Source organism: Numenius arquata, chromosome 3 (genome assembly GCF_964106895.1).
Source record: "Numenius arquata chromosome 3, bNumArq3.hap1.1, whole genome shotgun sequence".
Taxonomy (NCBI): Eukaryota; Metazoa; Chordata; class Aves; order Charadriiformes; family Scolopacidae; genus Numenius; species Numenius arquata.
Window position 1 is genome coordinate 56,951,190 of NC_133578.1, and position 20,079 is coordinate 56,971,268.

The 20,079-nt window shown below is 34.2% G+C and overlaps 1 protein-coding gene across 40 annotated transcripts in view; it reads left to right on the forward strand.

Annotated features, from left to right (window-relative positions):
- The window catches only part of RIMS2 (regulating synaptic membrane exocytosis 2), a 471,979-nt gene that overhangs the window by 318,282 nt on the left and 133,618 nt on the right, over positions 1-20,079 (forward strand). For 13 of the 40 annotated variants that reach the window (XM_074145864.1, XM_074145875.1, XM_074145861.1 and 10 more), the window contains 2 exons: positions 15,569-15,748; positions 16,875-16,984. In XM_074145864.1, coding sequence (XP_074001965.1) covers positions 15,569-15,748; positions 16,875-16,984 — 290 coding nt within the window. Of the gene's footprint in view, positions 1-184; positions 251-853; positions 962-4,559; positions 4,626-7,026; positions 7,090-11,397; positions 11,473-13,987; positions 14,057-15,568; positions 15,749-16,874; positions 16,985-17,823; positions 17,857-20,079 lie in introns of all 40 variants that reach the window. The other 27 variants (XM_074145865.1, XM_074145877.1, XM_074145873.1 and 24 more) reach the window with 10 other exon arrangements.

Sequence of the window (20,079 nt, forward strand, 5' to 3'; positions counted from 1 at the left end):
TAGATAATTTTACCTTTAGTACTGTGTATCAGATTTCTAATTTTGTAATAATTTCAGTACACTCTACAATGCTCTTGTAGCTCCTGTGTTCTCAGATTTTTATGTGTTCTGTTGTGTGATGTGTATCATTCCTTCTCTGCATTATTGTCTCATATTTGCATTTTTCTTTCTGCCATCTACTCAGTCATTATGTTACTTTACCTCGTTCCCGGTACACCCAGTCCACAGATCACCATTACAGAGATGCCAGGTATATGTTTTCCTCTGTGTGACTCTGTGTGGATAATGCATGTACTTTTATGTACCTACATGTCCACTTCTGTTTTCATTAGTCTCTGTACAGTGGTAGAAAACTTAGAAGTGTTGAGTTAATATCAGCATTAGCTTTCTTAATATGTTGTGTAGACAAACACTGGGTAATCTTCATGTTTCACTTTTTAAACATATTTTTGCTGCCAATGGTCTATAATTGGTGGTCCATGAAGGTGATGCTATATTTACATCCTTCAGATGTCTTTTTAAAAAGTCAATAAAGAAAATTATTTAAATCAACAAACATAAATATCTGCTAATACTGTGATTTTCATATACAGAATGTCGTACATGTATGGCTGTGTTAAATGTTAAAGGTTACAGTAGGTAAAACTGGAGGGTGATACTTTACTTGTAGTTTTAGCTGAAGGCCAATATACCTTAATTTTTAAAAGCAGTTTTGCAAAATTCACCAAAGTTCGAGCTGAGTTTTGTTCCAGTGTTTTGTTCTGTTGCTGACATTGCTTGCTTTTCATGTTGGTTTGTCCTCATTTCATCTTTGTGTTGCTTTTCATTGTGTTCACCCTTTATGTTTTGGCAGCCAGGATCACACAATGTATCCTCTATTTTGTGAAGATGCAATCAGATTACTTCGCTCCCGTAAGATGTGCCGTACCTATTCTGAGGGTGCTTACTATGATCTTGAGAGGTATAACTGATGTGGAGCATATCATTAACTCTGCCACTTATACTTTGACAATACTGTGGTTGGTTTCCAAACTGAGAATGTGATCTATGTTTTAGGTGATAAACACATACAGTGAAGATGTTTTTTAATACTCTGTAAATATGTATGTATCTAAAACTGACTACTCTGGACTATGGGTAAATCCCAAGAGATGTTGAATAGCTTTATAGAAGTCAGCTTCATATATTAGCTTATATGGATATTATATACGTGTAGTTGTATAACCCTTATTTTTGCTGGAATTTTCCAAAGTTCTTATAGTACTTATTATTCTCTTTCAAATAATGAGGAAAAGCCTATCTACTTCAAAGCACACAGAAATAGAGTCTTTCTGAAATCTCATACTTTGCTATGCTGAAAAATAGAGAGAAAAGTAAAAGTATAAGCTTACGTTGTAGATATTTGTATAGTGCTTATTCTGTAATTTATGAATACTTCTATACGTTCATAATACCTGTGTGTGATTACAGAACATCAGAGTTCCTATTTATATATGAAATATATGGCAGAGAGAAGTTGAACCCATAGTAATTTCTATGAAATAATTATACTTGAAATACAGTGGCTTTTAAGAGATACAATAAGACATGCTGGTGTACTACTGTGATTACAATATTTTCAGAAAATACTGCAAAACAGGAAAAAGTGTACATGGCTGTGTGTGAATAGAAATAAGGATGTAAATCTGAGAATCTGTGAGCCAATAAAAAGGAGTTGGTGGCTTCAGATCTCAAATAGCAGATAAAATGTTTGATATGGTGATTGCTTTACAAAAGGGGCCATGTGAAAATTTCCATAGCAAGAACTAAAGAACTCTTGATATATTCACTTCATGGCTGCACTCTGCCTATGGGTTTCTCTGAGAAGTTCATTAAGGTTTGCTTTGTATTCAGATCATATATAAGCATGTTTTTAGTAAGTGTAAAACTACTTTTGGATGCAGAAACAAAATAGAATCTGAAACTTTTATAGTATCATAGAAATATTCCCTCCAAGGAAATACTGCTTTTTAAAAATTGTCCAAAGTTATAGTATAATTGGCAGTATAAACTTCAGAACTCAGTTAACTTCAGTTAAAGATTTGGTTTGAAATGATGCTATTTTACATTAAACCTAAGAATGTGTGTAAATAGTTCAGTCTCCCTGTAGAAACTTTAATAAGGAGAGGGAGGGATTTTTCATTTTTTTTTTCTGAAAATATGTGATGAAATGTGCTCATACTTATGCTATTTCAATAGTTAATTTTTATATACTTATTTTGGCCTTAGTTATATACTTACATGTGCATTAGTTTATCTGAACCTGGTTCAGATTGCTGGCTGTGTCTGTTCAGATATTGCTGAAAGTTGGAGCTATTATCAAATTGTCTTAGTTTGAGGATCTTGACTTGCAAATCTTAATCTTTGTTTCTATAGAAATTAATTTCTCGAAAATAAAGTAAAATCAATGAAAATAAAGGGCAAAAGTGATAGTACTGTAGAAAGATTAAAAAGCTGGGGTTTATGCAGTGAGATGGAGTAAATCTTTTTCAAGACTTTATGGAAGAGAAGGCTATCATAGCTAATTCCTCCTGGAGTCAGGAAGGAAAATTCAACGTGAAGTGAAATATCTCTAGCTCACTGTTAGAGCAGACTGCCTTTGGGTAACATTAGTTACCTAAGTCGTCTTACCAGATATGAACTGCTCTGAGTATCTTATAGCAACTATCATTTTTCCTAGTTCATCCTTTTTGCCTTTCCATGTTCTCACAAGCAGTTCTCTAGTTATTTTAGGACCAATAAAATTAATCTCTATCCAGTTCCTCCTTATCCATTGAAAAATGTGAAGTAATTTCCTCTTCCTTGCTTTATTTTTTGGAAATATATGAAGAATTGTTTTTCAAACTGTATTTCCTTAATGCTTACCTTAACTTACATTATTTCTGTAGGTCAAGGTATTAGTCTTGTCTTCTTAGTTCCATCTGCTTAATCAATGTCATGTTGATATCAAGCAACGACTTATCTTCCTGTTTTTTACTTTCACTTCATTAAGCATGTGAAATAACTTTCCAGTTTCCACTATTCATCAAAGTAGCAATCAATGTTCTGCACAGTCCAGCATTCAGGGAAGAGTCTCTCATCTGGGACAGAGAGTTTTGTATATCTTGCCACTGTGAATCCACCAGTGTGGGTGTGGTGTAGGCAAATGTGTCATACAGATACATCAGTCAAAATTACTTACTGCCTTTGTTATTCATGGCTCCTTTCATTGCTTATCTTGTAGTCATTCACAGACAGTCCATTAACTCTTGTGGTCTCTTCCAGCAGATTTTTCTTTATTTTCCCTACAGAGTGACTACTTTCATCTCTACTCTGCTGAACTTTGTTTCAGTTACTGTTTATCAGATTTGATAGCCTTTAGTTCATTAGTTCTAGGACACATATTCATTATCAAAACCCTTAATTTCTGAGTTCCTTCCTAGGCTACAGTACTCCTCATTTTGTCTTCGTGATAGTTCCCCCATTTTGAAGAAGTCCAACTATTTGCCTCCCAAAATAAGCAGTGCTGGCATTGACAACATACTCCAGCATATGCCTAAAACAGGCAATAGGCACATGTGCAGCTTCAGTGACTTCAAGTGCCCTTTGGACCCAGTGCTTTCTCAAGAACATCCTGCTGCTCAATACTCAGTACCCAACTCCAATTTTCCTTGACTCTTTAATGTGATAGCATGGTATCACTAGCTGGTATCAGCTCCATTGCTGCAGCTACTCAGGTTGAACATAGATAAGACATCATGGCTGGACATGGAAAGTTTTACTTAGGCTTTTGTTTATATCTCCCAATTCACAATCCTATAGAGTTATACAGGCTAGTTCATAATTTGACATTCACCCATTTTAAATTGGCTGACAGAGACATGATCTTATTAACAGATCAATGTTCTCAAGATTTTTATCCCAATTGTTTTTAAAATTAAAACATTAGCAGCTCATCACAAATAAAAATCTGCTGAAAATTCTTTCTTTCACCTGTCTCAGAGCTCAACTTAGTCACTGAGATCACCACACTATGTGCTATTTTCATTTTTCTCATTTAGTCTGTGAGGTTAGTGTTTGGAAGGCAATAAAAGATCATTTGTGCACTTTTTGTGTAGGATGTGAGGTTTATTTCAGGCAGAATTGCTATTGCTTCACTTAAGGAAACAAACATTTGCTTCCATTTTGTTTTCTGGCTTTCATTTTACCAGTCAGAAATTTTCCAACATCCATATCCTACTTTTGGTGAAATTTCTCAGTTGCTCAAATACTGTTTTCCTATTGATGTAACTTTTCACTCCTAAGAAATATGTGTGTTTTGATCAAGTGTTCTTATTATGTTCTTAATTGCTTCTGAATATAATTTGAAAGTAGAAGTTTAAAATGACATATATGTGAAAATATATATTCAGAAGATACTGCTGAACTGTAGATAAATATGCTCTATATTCATCACTATCTTAGTAATACAGTGAGGGAAAACATGAAAGAAGCACCCTGTAAAATTTCTGAAATATCTGTGCTGTTTATTCCATATTCAGGAGGACTAGGCAGGAGAGAAGAGTGCCTAATTCATATTATGACGACACAACCTATACTCCTGAAAGGTATTTTAATGTATATAGTAAAAGTAGATAAAGTTGAATAATACATTTTTTCTGAAGTGTAGTCTAAAATTTTTAATTGACCTAGAATAATAATATTTAAATTTACAGTGCACTTTATGCAGTATTTCTCTAAATACAGAACAACTAATCTCCACAGTTTTAAGTACCTCATTTTCTTTTAGCTGTCCATTAACTTGACTTTAGATTATTTTTTTAAGCATAATCCTTAACTTGAAAATGTTTTTCTTCGAGGTACAAGTGACATTTTTTCCCCCATTTAACTGCAGTTATTTATAATGGCTAGCATTTTCAGTCACTAGGAGTGATTATAGGACAATTTAGCACCCCCAATTTCATTTTTTAATATCCCAAGTCACTTAAGAAGGTCCTCAGCTTTTGACATGTTATGACCTATATTGACTTTAAAATGATTAACTAAATGCCTTCAAATTGATGTTGCGTGCTTGCTGTGCTGGGACCGAAATAGTATTGTTCTTCCTAAATTTTGATATGCATATAATGTATCACAGTGAACATAACTATAATCTGACGTATCTTTTGGAAACTTTTAGAGTGTCTCTGGAAATAGTTAATTGATAACAGCATTTTGTGTTTAGAGAGTTAGGCAAAGTCCAAAAAGAAGAAATCTGAAGAGAGAAGTAAGCTGATGTTCCTCTCCCTTTGCACACTTAGACTTTTTATATTTCTCTGCTTATTTTTTAGTCAGTATATGATTTTTCTCTACAGCTCTGGAGCAGGTAAAGCAGGGATAACTAATAGCAATAATTTTTGGTTTTTATTTCATTGCTATGAATAAATACAGTCATATTTAACAAAAAAATAAAGTGCACTGCAATTTTAAAGCCACACATATATTTATGGTGTCTATAATAAAGTGCTTTTATAGAAGAATCTCACCTAAAATACTGGCTAACTGAAGAGACTGGCTTCAGTTTTAAAGATACGGATGATCACAGAGAGTGTAAATACATACCTGTCATTCTCCATCTGTATTCTAATTTAGATTGAACTAAATCTAAATCTAATTTAAAATTAAATTACATTAAATAACTTTCATCCAGTCATTGATCTGGCTACACACCATGCAAAAAAAAAGTCATTCCCCATACTTTCCAATTTGATATAGAAGAAACAAGAACAGCTGAGTGACATTAGCATATACTGCACTCGATACTGTCTATCCTCAACATAGTGATCAGAAGGTATGGGGTCATTTACTTTGTAAACATATTGTAGAACCTCAGATTCTGAAATCTGAGAAGTTTGGAAAAAAATGGAGTCATGCAAAAAATATTTCATGTATCCTGCTATCAATGATGGGAACAGATTCATGAAAACCCTTGGATAAGTGTATTCAAGCCACTAAAAAAGTTCATCCTGTAGTACTTTGGCTAGGATTTTCAGTACAGAAAAAGGAAGATTTATATCCAGGTTGATAATATGCTGGTCCCTTGATCTTTTCTGAAAATCTCAGCCTTGCTTCTCACTCACTGTCTTGTGGAAATCATTGAGTAGTGGGATTATTGCAGTTTGAAGGCTTTACTCACGCAGGATCCTGAAAATCTGTAACTCCAAAGATCCGGTTGAAACTTATTAACCAAATATTGCATGATTTGCCTGTACTCTTAATATACCGAAGTAATGGCACATAAACAGTTTATCCCCTGGTTTCTGAAATGAAAGCAGCTTTTTTTGTCCTGTTACTTCTTTTTTCCATGGTTCTGCTTAAGATATTTCTACATGTTGTCTTCAATTGATTTGCTGAAATGATGCTGCAAATTTTTACATAGCCCATGTTCAGTATCTGGAAGAATAACATAGGTGTGAAATTTAATGAGTTGTTTAATCTGAGTGAAGTGAGTTTTCTTCTGCTTCTTAAATAACTGTAAAAACTATCCACCCTATCAAACAGTAAAACAAATTTTAAAAAGTTAGATATTTGAAGTTAAAAGCAGTATTTTAAACTATTGCTATATAGAATGCTATTTTTGTTCATGTTATATCTCCGTAATTACTTTTCAATTATTCCATAAACTCAACATTAAACATTCACATTGAAAATGTGAAGACTTCTGTGTCAGAAAAGATATGGGATCAATTAGTCTTTATGAAACATGGCTAAACTGCTGAAAAGAGTAAAGGTGAAATGTATTAAGAATTATATACGGAAAAAATAAGCATAATTTGCTTGGTTTTTAATTAAGAAAAAGATTCAGTTTTCTTCATACCTAAGAGAAGGTAGGTAATGTACAAAATTATTTGGAAACATTTGAAAAGCTTCCCATTTTATTGAGAAGTGGTCATGTCATATGAATTAGAGTGTTATTAATAAAACATATGTTTCTTTGTAACACTTCTTTATTTTAACTGCGTTGTAAAGGTGGTACAATGGTGCAAGTTCATGGGCAGATCATGTAGTCAATGGTTCAGCTGAAAATTACGGGTAAGTAAAGAGTGTAGTGTTACAGATATAGCTAAAATATATTTCTAATCTTTATAATAAGAGTTCATTTATAATTGTACCAAAATATTGTACCTAATAAGTATATTTTTCTTGATGTCTTTCTTACTTGACTCAGAACTAAGGCACATTTATGTGCTACTCTTTTTTCCAAGATCAAGCTGTTTTATTCAGTTAGAAATAGAAAAAGAATATTAATTATGCTTGAACTATTTTTAAATCATGTTCTCACTGTTCAGGGCCACTTTAATGAAAAAGGACTTTTTGACTGATAATACCTGCCTACATTCACAGTGCTGGGGAATGTGTCTTTGAGACTTAATCGTTTTTAGTTTTAGAAATGATCTCAGTTCTAACTGTCTAACCTATATTCCTGTGTGATTGATGCATAACCCATGTGAAGCGCTGTGTACCTTACAATCTTCAGTTCTTCCCAACTGCAGCTGGCTCCTGATCAAGGGAGTGCACATTTTCCTTGCTATTAGTTCTTTGAATTTACTGCTTTTCCCTCATTTTCTTCTTGCTCTTATAATATTTTTCTTCTTTATTTTTACTTACTTCCTTTGTGAATGAATATTGAATTAATTACTTATTAGTAAGTTAATTACTGGCCATATTTTAAATTTTATGCTTCTATTCTTTTGTGGTGATACAAGTCAATATATCTCTCTGGAGAAATAGTTATGTACCGAAAGCAGATCACTGGAAGACTATTAGGCTATATTCAGTTGAATATTAAAAATCATACAAAATGATACTATATATTGAAAGGGATTTGTGTATATGTTTGTATATATATGCACACACAGTATATATAAAAGGGTTTAGTCACAGTTCCCCTGCAGTCCTAAGGCTATTTAAATAAAATTGTGATTTGTATTTGTCCTGTATATGTTGACTAAAACAGGAATTCTGTATAAGGAATTCAGAGACTGAAGGAGAACATAAGTGACTTTGTCAACTTGAAACTAAAGAAAACTGGTAAAAAACAGAATTAATCCTTCAATATTTTGATGCTAATTTCTTCTCTAGAGAGGAGAAGTTTGTGGTGGTCTTTTGGCTCAACATTAGTGCAGCCACAGAGTTACTTGAGACCATATTTCTTCCCTAGCTTTTTGAACCATAGTGCCACTCTTTGCTGGTTCTTCATTTTTAAGTGTTTGAATTATACACTTAATTTGTGGTTACTGCAAGAGCCATGCTTATTAGATCTTCCAGGGAAAGTGCACAAGCATACTGAAAATGGACAGCATTTGAAGTAGGCTGGAAAGTGCTTAGTGTAGACAAAGCTTTTGTATTTGCTTTTGATAGTCACATTAAATAGTTCTGGTTTATTTCATTTGTCTTAGATTTAGTACTGTATAGATGCTACAGTAGGTAAATATTGGGGGGAAAAAACCCAGATTTTTAACTTGAAAAAGAAACTTATTTGTTAGTACTTTCTATCCCCATTTAAATTTAGCTCTTAAAAGCTGTGGAAAAAGAAATAAAAGATGAGAACATTTTTGTGAACTAATATGACTTTTAGGTAGACCATAAGGCATAGACATACTTTAATAGGATGAAGACTACTGAAATGGATCTGATTCTGTTAAGATCAATGGATTTACAGAATGCCTTTAACAGAAACAGTATGCTATTTTGCACATTCTTAATTTAAGAGCTTAAAAATAATAAAGTCTTACATAACTGCTTATTTTGCAATGATCTGATTGAAATCCTGGACTCATCAAGTGACAGAACTCTTGTTGTCTTCAGTGAGGTCAGAATTACAGGTCTGTTGCCAAAAGTTAAGAAGACAGATGAACATGTATTTGCAGTATTAAGCCCTGTTTGTGATATTTTACTAATTAAATGTCTGTCATATTATCGGTCTTTTAAAATGTTACTGAAAAAAGAAGAGGCCCACTAAATACAGTGTGCCATGTGCAAATAAAATTGTATTTAAGATCTGAGGAAAAACCCCACAAAACCCACCAAGAACTAGTATACTTTTCAGTGCATTTAACGCATTTAGTCCTGCACTGTGCAAGGGCACACTTAGGTACATGCTTAATTTTAAACCTAAAACTAATTCACTTGATTATTCTGTAGTCTAATTGCTCTGCTGAACTACATTTGAACACTCAAATTCTACTCGGAAATGCTGTTCTCTCATTGCTTCTCTCTCAAGCTTCTCTATGCATTGTCATATATTCCAGTCATGAACATGTGGTCATTAAAACCCTTGAATGTTCCTGTCATTGCTCATACATTATCACAGAACATTCAATTTTAGTGGGTGAAATACAGTATTCTGAAATAGGAAAAATTGTATAATAAAGTTATAGTATAAAGCTGAAACACTTATACTTTGGAATATTTCTGATACTTTTATTAAAATTTAGATTATTCTCTGGAGAGAATTGTAGCAATATATTCAGTTATAAAATTGAGCTGAGGCGGAGGATTTCAGCTCTCTTCTTTGAGAATTTTAAGTTCCTGATTTTTGAATGCTAATCAGTTTTATCATGATCTTCAGTGAGTCATCTCATGAAGACAGAGATACGTCTTCCTGCAGTGTGATTTTTTAATATGTGTCAATTGAGGGTCTATGTTAAAGATGCTGGAAGTTGGAATTAGTTGGCAAAATACAAGGTACTATAAAACGCAACGGGCTATGTAAATGAAAATGTATGTTACAAGTACCAGAAACAATAAGGTAAAAACAAACACTTAACATATTGTAGCAAAAATAAGCCTCAGTCTCTCAGACTCTTAAATTACTAGTGAAAGAATACCTCCGAACATTTCATATTGTAGGCAAAGAATAAAAATAGGAATAAATGTTAATATGATAAAGTCAGTGCAAGCTAAATAAATTGGTAAGAGAAAAGGCAACACATATGTTGCTTGCATTTGTTGGTTGACCTCTGTTTAAGGAAATGGTAGCGAGGTTCGTTTTGTGAGAAATTGCCTTTGAGTAAAATACTGGAAACTGATTCTTAAACTAGTTGAAGTTAACTAGTTAAGTGAAATTAGTGGTATTGTTATTTGCTCATTGGCTGTGTTGTGCTGTGCTTTCATTGAATTCAGTTACAAGTAGCGTTAACTGAAAGCTAAAAAGCCTCTTTCTCAAAAGCATTCACCACTTCTTTTTAATTAATGTTGAGATTTTCTATGAAGAAATTGATTAAAAATTTTTTCTATATTCTCTTCAAATGCACGTTACTTTTCTATTCCTCCAAAATACACAAAATTAATTTGGTCTGATTATACAGATAAAGAGGATATGAAATATTTTGAGCACATCATTTCAGTCTTAATTGTTTCAGGGTTTACACTATGTAGTGGTTTTATTGATACTTGATTGTAATAGCTAGCATAAACCTCTGACTGTATCCATAGAATTAGAAACTAATATGTGTTAGAAAGAACCTTGAAAAAACTATCTGGTCTAACTCCATATGTAAAGCAGGGCTTTGCTATTCCTCAATAGTTTAACAACCTTACAGTCTATTGATGATGAAACACATTTTGAAGAGTAAATCTCTGTAGATATTGCTATGTGTGCTTTCTTTAAGCATTCTTATAATTGTACCATGCTATCATGTGTTAGCATGATTAGACGTGTCTAGAATAGAATCTCCAAAGTGACTGCAATGCCATGTACAGATAGCTAAGCAAGTTGTAAGCAACTGAGTTTCTGAAGCTGTAGTGGTCTGCGCATAGCAATGTGGAGCACAACGTGCTTGGGATCGCGGCTGAGTTCTCTGCTTTGTTTGCTTCGCTGGGCTAGCGAGTGGAAAAGTAGTTCAGATACTGCCATGTTATAGTTTAGTCATGCCTGTGACTGTTATGTAGATATACCTGTAGTCACATACACTACAGTGTAATGTGCATGTCAATAGGTCACGTGAGTGTGTGCATGTATGTGTATAGATATATATACTACTTATATATAAAGTGTGATAGCATATTACTGCAGCAAAAATATCTTGCTTAGCTTCCTGTTTTTGTTTATTTTACAAGAGTACCTAAAAGCATTACGTTCCTGGCTTTTAAAAATTATAGCAGCACATAATTTTATATTATGTTTCTTTATAGGTGTAAGTGAGTGATTTGGTGAGATATCCAGTCACCAGTTTATGTAGATATTTGGCAGTATTCTGCTCCTTTGCATTTTCTCATTTTCCATTACAATACTTATGACTTAAATTTAAGTTTGCTTGGTACTACAAATCTCAGTTGTTTGTAGACATGCTTATCTGTGTTATGCTAACAGAGGATCTTGTGTCTGTGACTAAACAGCAAAGTTCCTATAGCTAGTAGAAGAGTAACATGTCCAAGGATTGAAATCCAGCAGCCATCCACAGACACTGACAGGTATTACCATTGTATATTAGCTGGAGTTTGAAATTATGATCGTTAGAAAATGTATCACTGTATTTTTCTTGTTCTGTACTCAGTGTTTCTAGATGAAAAAGATGCACTAGGAGCTGAGTTGTAGTGTACTGTAATCCTACAGCAATTCTATTTTTATTTCTTCAGTTTTTTGTTACAAGAACAACCTTGTACTAAAATTGTGATTGGCCTGATTTCATAGCTTGTTTTTTCAGTCTTGCACACAGTAAAAGAATTTAACATGGCCTTTCTAATAAACTGCTTTCAGTTATTTTTGGGAAAAAATAATTTTGATTTCTCTTGTAAGCTTTAATGATTGCTTACTGTTGAAAAATGTCCATCTTTTATAAGGATTTCTCTATATACCAGTTTAGATCAATAAATGTATTCATTTGTTGAAAATTCTCCTTCATATTTGTTAAGAAAAGTAACAAATCTGAAAAATTAAAAATTAGAAATGGTTATTTTCTGCATTGAGAAAAGAGTTAGCTTTTGAAATTTCCAGAATATGAATATAGAACAATGCAGATAAACCAGTAGTTAAAACAAAATGTCATAGCACCTTTGGTTAGATATCGTAGTTACTAGAATTTACAGTTCCCAATAGTATGGGATTTTGATTCTAATTTTTGATGGGTTTGGAATATAAAACCAGATTGTGAATACTCAGAGAGCTTTCTGCCTGGTGGCTTACAGAGAGCTCAAACAGTTTCAGAGTGATAGGTGTGCTTCGTTGAGAAGCAGATACTACTGTACTCTTTCATCAGTGTAGGGAAGAGTTACACTCGCAAGTCTTGTAGACTTTGACAGGGGAACAGGTCACCCACCATGCATGTTTTCCTTAGCAAAGGTAGAAGGATGCTATGATGGGCAATACTAAATGGAGAAGGTGACTATTTGACATTTCATGAACTGCATTTTTCATAACGAAAAATCTGTTAGCAAAGATAAACAACTCTAGCATACATTAAAATATTATAGGGATGTTAAATACTTTAACTTAGACTATTATATTTCCCTCTTTAAAAATCAGTAGTTCATATGATATGAATTAAAATGAGAAAAGAGGACACTTTCATGTAGATAACTTGGGAGCATAAACCCTCACAAATGTTATCTGAAAAGTTGGGAATTTCTGTTTTTAATTCATTGAAGTGTTTGAAAAACTCCCACGCTTATGGCTGGATTGTGATATTAATGCATAGTTGTATACTGTGGTAGGTGAGGAGCTTCACTGTCCAAGCAGGTTATTGGAGTGATATTTTTCTATAAAAAAGACTGTTCATTCCTGAAGACCTGGACCATATAGCACATGTGTTTACTGTTAAAAGGACAAAAAATATATGAGGAAAAAGAACATGCCTGCTTCACTCCAGGCAGTAAAGCTGTCTGTTGAATTGTTCTTTATGTGTGTATTATCTAAAACCACCCAGTGAAGCTTTCAAGTGGAAGACTGTCAGTATGCTTGTATAGCCTTCCATTTGCTGCTGTGGGTACTGAGAGGTTTGCAGCATGTAGCCTGTAACTTGAGCGTAACAACTCAGTTTAATGTCAGGATTCACCTTAGTCTTCAAATCCTTTGGTCTACAAAACAACAGTGGTGCCAAAGCTTCACCTAAAAGCAAAAGGTTCACTGCCAAAATCCACATTCTCCTTCAGTTCGGGGAACTCATGGTTGTTTTTCCATCAGAAGTAAATACCAGTTGCAGATTGTGGCAAACTGAATATTTATATTAACTATTGAATATGAATTTTCTGAGGCCTTTATCTGTTAGCATAATGGTCAGCTATAGTGGCTCCATGATGCTCTGCAGAATTCAAAACCTGCCTACTAAGCCATTTGTATTGTTCCTAACAGTAAAAATCCCTTTCTGCCTTCTAATACAGACAATGGGTCAGATCCCTAACATCCTGAAAAATTCTTCTTATACAACAGCTAAAGAGAATGAGGCCTTAGGAGTAACAAGTGAAAGAGGCTTAACTTCTCATGAAGTGCTCATGAGAATCATGTGGTTGCTACTCACCTGTTTCTCTGTATGTTGTACTTGCTGTTGGAAGGAGAGAGAAATAGAAAACGGGACAATACCTCACACCATACTGTCCAGCCCCTGCTGCTGTGTGCTCCAGCAGCCCCCCACTCACTGGCAGGAGAAGGGTTGTTCTAGCTCTCTGTGTGTGACAGACCCAAAGAAGAAAGTCTCTGTGGGCTCACTAATTTTCTTAAACATGTGGGTACACGAAGCAGGGGTTGGTTGTCTGGACTGTAACTGTATTCTCTTTTGTAATTTTGATGAATTTAGGAATATTTTTTTTTTTATAATTTATTCCCATAATTTAAGATTTTATTCCCATGGTCATATTTTTAACCACCATGTAGATGGCTGACACCTTTCTCACCTTCCATAGCACCGAAATCTCTCTTGAACAGTTACCTAAAGTAAGCAACATTCATATCAAAGCTAAGGTTGTGTTTCTTTGTCTATCCACGATGTAAAAGAAGCGAGACAGTGGATGTTTTTGCTGATGAAGCTTCCCATTCAGAAACAGAACTGATAGAAGAAGTGAGGTAATTTTGTTGTGGTTTTGTTCCAGGCTCATTGTACTTTTCCTTCAATCTTTAGTGCCTTAGCTTATAATTGCCATTATGTGTCCCACTGTGGTGTGTTTGTTTGTTAGGAGCTTATAGATGTAGGTTCATAGTGAATGGTATTATTCTGAACCTGTCTGTGGCAATTCCTTCCTGTGCTCTTTGGGTCCAATAATTAACTCATGGAAGGCTTGAAAAGACATTAATTTTAATGAATCTTTTATCAACCCATTCAGGAAAGTTGGCCACCCTGGAGAAAACTATACTCTGTCTCAATATGGTCTTTTAGAAATAAAATGCTGTTAATAACATAAGACTCTTCATAATGAGGCTGTGGTATGGCTCTCTTTTTTGATACTAATTAAAATTCAGCTTCTTGTTACACTTAATCACCATCCAGTCACTCTTTGTATTAACTGACTTCATTGTAAAATACATGACTTCACTCAAGGAAAAGTCCTGAAGGGTACATGTTCCCCATTTGTATTCTATAGCTGTTGAGTTACTCAAGGAGAGCTGGGAGGAGTGTGAATTAAGTAGCTCTATCAGGATATGGGCTTTACTTTTAAAATTAACTTGATTTTATGTATTCTAGGATGTTACTAGCAAATATTACTCCTTGCAAACAGACCAATTCCATTGTGAAAAAAGGTTGGACTTGATTAATTTCTGAAAGTAATGGCATAATTAGTTGCATAAGATAGTAGAAGATCAGACTGCTTGATCAAGAAATTATCTTTTACTCAATCTACTTTCTCCCCATTGCATCTCTAATGGTAACATTTTCCATTGCTGTTTTGGCACAGTTCTACAGGCTGAGGGTTAGAAGATTATTATTTTTTTTTTATTATGTATCAAACATTGTCTAGTTGGTGGAACCTCTGCAGGTACTAATGGTGTTACAGATTTTCATCTGACTGCAGTCCGAGCACCATGTGTGAATCCATCACTATAGCCTAGCCTATATTTGAACAGATATCCTGAGTCTAATAATAGTTAACAGTGCTACATGGTAATTAAAACAGCTGGAATGTGGACTTTCTGACCATCAAGAGTACTACCTCTAAAGATAAAGCAGTCTGTAAAAAACTAGTCATGAGTAAAAACGGTCAATTAAACTGCATAATTAAATGAGTCCTTAGCTTTAGTGAGACTTAATATTGTCAGCTATTCTTTTCTTCCAAGGTTGATTTATAAATTAATAAAATAGCAATATTTTTACTCATAAATTGTCAGGAAACAGACTATTGCATGGGTAGTCATTATTGAGACATTGGAAACATTTCAGCCCATTTGTCAAGAATATGGAGCAAGCCAAATCATACATGTATAAAAACCCTGTATGTTATCAAGAACCAAACTCTGAAAACTTACCCGCCCCAAAAATGTACGTAACAAAATGCTTTGCTCCAAACCAGTATCATGCAGCATATTTTATAATTAATAGAAAAGTCAAAGGTCAACTGAGCTGCTTTTTGACTAACATTACAGGAATTGTGAAGCAGCAGATAGACAGCCATATCAAAGATCCAGATCAACAGAGCAACGTCCTATGCTAGAGCGGACCAACTCCCGCTCCCGATCCACAGAGCGTCCTGACTCAAACATCATCAGGTCGATGCCTTCATTAATGACTGGAAGATCTGCCCCTCCTTCACCTGCCTTACCGAGGTGAAACAGACAAATCAATCAGACTAATCCCCTTCTGCCCCACCAGCTCACCATTTTATTTTCCCAGTAGCTAATTGGTATCGCCTCATCCTTAGCTGATCACTCGTAGCAATAGATACTAACCCTTTCAGTGCCAACACACTATTTATATTCTACTCTGGATATAATGGTGTGGCTGCCATTGCAAATTGTGTGCTAACAGTATTTAACTACATTTGTTTGTGATTTCTCATTTATCAGGAATCCTGGATGGTTTCCCACATAAAGCAACTCATAATTATCATATTTTTCTCTTACAGAATGAGAAATTCTTTGTGTTCATCAGACATCGCTTATGGAATAACCATCATAACATCAAATGAAACTATTTTTTTTTTTAAAAAAAAGTTTCTTTTAATGGACTGTACTAACTTTGTCTATCAATTACCATTTTAACCACCATTTTCTCTGACTACATTTTACTGTGCCATAGTCTGTATTGTTCCTGTTTGAGTGCTATACTTTACTGATTGACATTTTAAAGATGTCTATACATTACTTTTAGTTTAAATAAACAAAATACAATAAAAAGATGAGTACATTTTGGTCTAGTTGATGTTCAGTAAAGTCTCTCCTTATTTTACAACTGCAGAATATTTTTTTTTGTTGTCTTGAAAGTTAGTTAGTAACATCAAATCCCCAGCGAGAGAGTAAAATGCCAGCATCTTTTCTCAGTTTATTACTTTGTTTAGACAAATCCCTGTAATGTCATTGCCACTCAATGGTAATTCAACCAAATACAAGCTGAGTAAAGATTGTTGAATTTAACCTGTGGATAAATTTGTGTGTATGTGGGTATTATATCTATATGCACATGAATATACACACAACACGTTTCCTGTCTTGACTGTGCAAACAAGCATCTTATAGATGTTCAGCCTTAGTTTGGCTTTCTTTTCTTCTTTTTCACAGAGAGATTTCTCTTTTTAATCAGGTCTTTTTCTGAAAAGAGATAATAGTTTCACCACAGGACTGCAAGGGTCCCAAGTGATCTAAAGCCTACTTAGTCATGTTATCAGTTCTTGATGGTATTTAGGATGAATTTGTCATTTAATGGCTATGGTTTGTTTTGATATGTGTCTCATAGGTCACATCCTCGAACTGGGTCTGTTCAGACAAGTCCATCAAGTACTCCAGTAGTAGGGCGAAGGGGCAGGCAGTTGCCGCAGCTGCCACCAAAGGGGACGTTGGAGAGAAGTAAGTGTATGGCTTTCTCCTTAATGATGTTGCAAAATTACTCATGAAGGTCGATTTTATTTGTTATTTTTCTTCTGGCACAACGGTTGAAATCTCCTGAGTTTTTGTGTACAGAATTAGGATCTGATAGTAGTATTGTATTTTGTACTGTATTTTCTTGTATTATCTTTTAATATCTACAACACTCTTGACTGAAATGGATCATCAGCAGTACAGTAAACATCAACAAATGCTGCAATACACACAAACCAAGATGGACTAACTATTAGCACGATCCTGTTCATTTTGAACTCAATAGGTGTTTTGTCATTGACTTCAACAGGCACAGGAAATGATCTTTTGTATGTTGTTTATCGATAAAACTCTGGCTCTTTTGGGAGTTAGGAGAATAGCTGATCACTTGTGGGTTCACATGGAGTGTGTTACACATTGCTAATATAAAACCTCTGCATCTTGAAACAGGAAGGGGAAGAAGAGAGATAATAATGTTTAAAAAAGGAAAGGTCAGCAAGATATTTCGTGATTCATGTTTTACTGGTACTGTAATTGTGCTTATCGTTAATGTCTTATAAAAGCACTGGTCAATGGAGAGATTTTCCAAAATGTTTAGAAACAGAGGTATATAAACACATTCTTGATAGCAAATACATTTTCACCCTTCTACTTCTGATAACTAGATGTGCTGTGCAAAATCAGTCTAAATGGCCATATACATTCCTTTTTTTTTAATCCTTCTTAACATGTATATTGTATCTTCTATAAAACTTCTGTTGTTTTTAACCCCTGTGCTTTGGTTCCCTTTTTTTGTTTGTTTGTTTTGTGTTTGTTACTTTCCCTAGACAATGGAGACAAGGAGATAGAATCTTATGAAGGTCTGTACATAAAGGAGGGTTTGTTTTTCACCTGAAAGCCTTTTTGAGAGGCTATATAGGGAAAAATAAACCCAACTGCAATTGATGTTACTTGATTGCACAGACACAGTCAGAATTATTGTCATAATTATTTAGTCTTTTTTATATTTAGATCTGTGGCTCATAAATTATACAGGGTTCTACATGAAAAAAAAGACAGTATAAATGATACTATCTAAATACGACCATCATTAGAAAAGTACCTAGACCTATACCCGCTTTTAAATACCAAGGGTTTACTCTGCAGCTACTAAAAGTATCTCAGTTAACCTACATAGATACGTACCTTTTCAGGATTAACACTTCAAGCACATATTTAAGTTTAAGCATTTAAGGCTATTTGACATGTTTAATGTTCACCATGCATTTAATCAGAACAATGTTTTTATTTCAAATATGTTGTAATGTTATACAAGTACTAGGTATAATAATAAAGGAGCAAAAATTACTTGAATCAAGATAGTATTTCAAAAAGTTATAATTCTTTTGCTTAAAATTAAATCCCCTTATATTTTATACCATTAAAGCCATTTAATTTCCTTAATAGCAAGCCACAAGATATCAATTGCAGTCCTTGGTTATACCACTGAGGGTCTATATGTAGTATTACTGTATCTGTCTCATCAGACTTTTTAATTTAGTATTTACAGTGTTTGCAGTGTTTATTTCCATTTTGGAAGCGAAACTTCATGATATGAGAACTCTGTTTTCTCAGATCATCACCCTAGTATATTCATTTCTTTGTCGTCTTATGTGTTGTGAAATGCTTATATCAAATAGCATCTAGATATGCCAGGGAATAATCACATCTAATCACATGACGTTTGCTGTCATTGCTGTATATGCTTTCATGTTTTACCACTCTTCCCTGCTCTTTGCTTAGTATATCTATTTAGACTGTGAGCTCTTTAGGGCATCAGTTGTGAAGTACTGCATATTTTTACTGTGTTTGAGTAGAGAAGGTAGCAGTCTTATTTACTCATAGGTTCTACAGAGAGAAATATGATAAATACAATAAAATAATTATTTTTATAGGAGTGCTAGAATTGTTTGCTCTGCTAAGTACTGCTGGGACTTGAGGAACTCAATTTGTTTTTACTTGAAGACTGAGTAATATTTTCCTGTACCTCCATCTAAAATAATCTTTTGAAAAATCTGGGTTATGGAAAATTGTCAAATCCACAGATACTAGAGTTTTAATATACAATCAAAGCATCATCAGTAAGTCAAGATACAGTACCTAGACACATTTCATGTTGAATTTTACATGTATAAAGGTGGTAAACATTGTAGTTAAAAACATAATCCATAGATACAGCTTTCACGTGGCATTGTGTATAATTTTCTGTCAGAATTAAGAGCTCATATTCTAATAAGAATATAGTTCTACTTTGAGGCTTTCTCTACCCTTCTTTAGGATTTTCTAATCCTTTTCTTTAAAGGGAATAATCATGTTCTTTAAAAGGAATAACGGTCTACAAGAACAGCAGATTACCTAACTTCTGTCAGTGACAGAACCTAATTATGATTAATAGCAGTTTTTTACTGTGGAGAATTGAATTTTACAAAAAGTTTTTTTAAGCAAATGAGGTACCAGTGATAAAAACTGAAATTCAGTAGAATCGAAAATGCTGACTGTAGTAGAAGGTGATACGTTATTATTTAACAAATAGAGCAGCAAGTAAACCTGAACACTTTAGTGACGTTTGTGTAGATTTTTATGTGTTCTTATATGCCCTGGTGATAAACAAAACAGGTGTCTGTTGGTGCTAATCAAAACAGTTGCCTGTTGTTGGGAAGGCTATATGGCCGTACAAGAAAATCTCATTGTCACAGGCTAGTCCTTTCTGTTCTTACAGAAGCATACACTTGCCTTAAATGAGAAAGAAGATTTTATATTAGAATCAAAGCATAGAATGGTTTGGGTTGGAAGGGACCTTAAAGATCATCTAGTTCCAACCTCCCACCAGACCAGGTTGCTCAAAGCCCCATCAAGCCTGGTCTTAAACACCTCCAGGGATGGGACATCCACAACTTCTCTGGGCAACCTGTACCAGTGTCTCACCACCCTCACAGTAAAGAATTTCTTCCTGATATCTAATCTAAATCTCCCCTCTTTCAGTTTAAAACCATTTCCCCTCCTCCTATCGCTATACTCGCTGATAAAGAATCCCTCCCCATCTC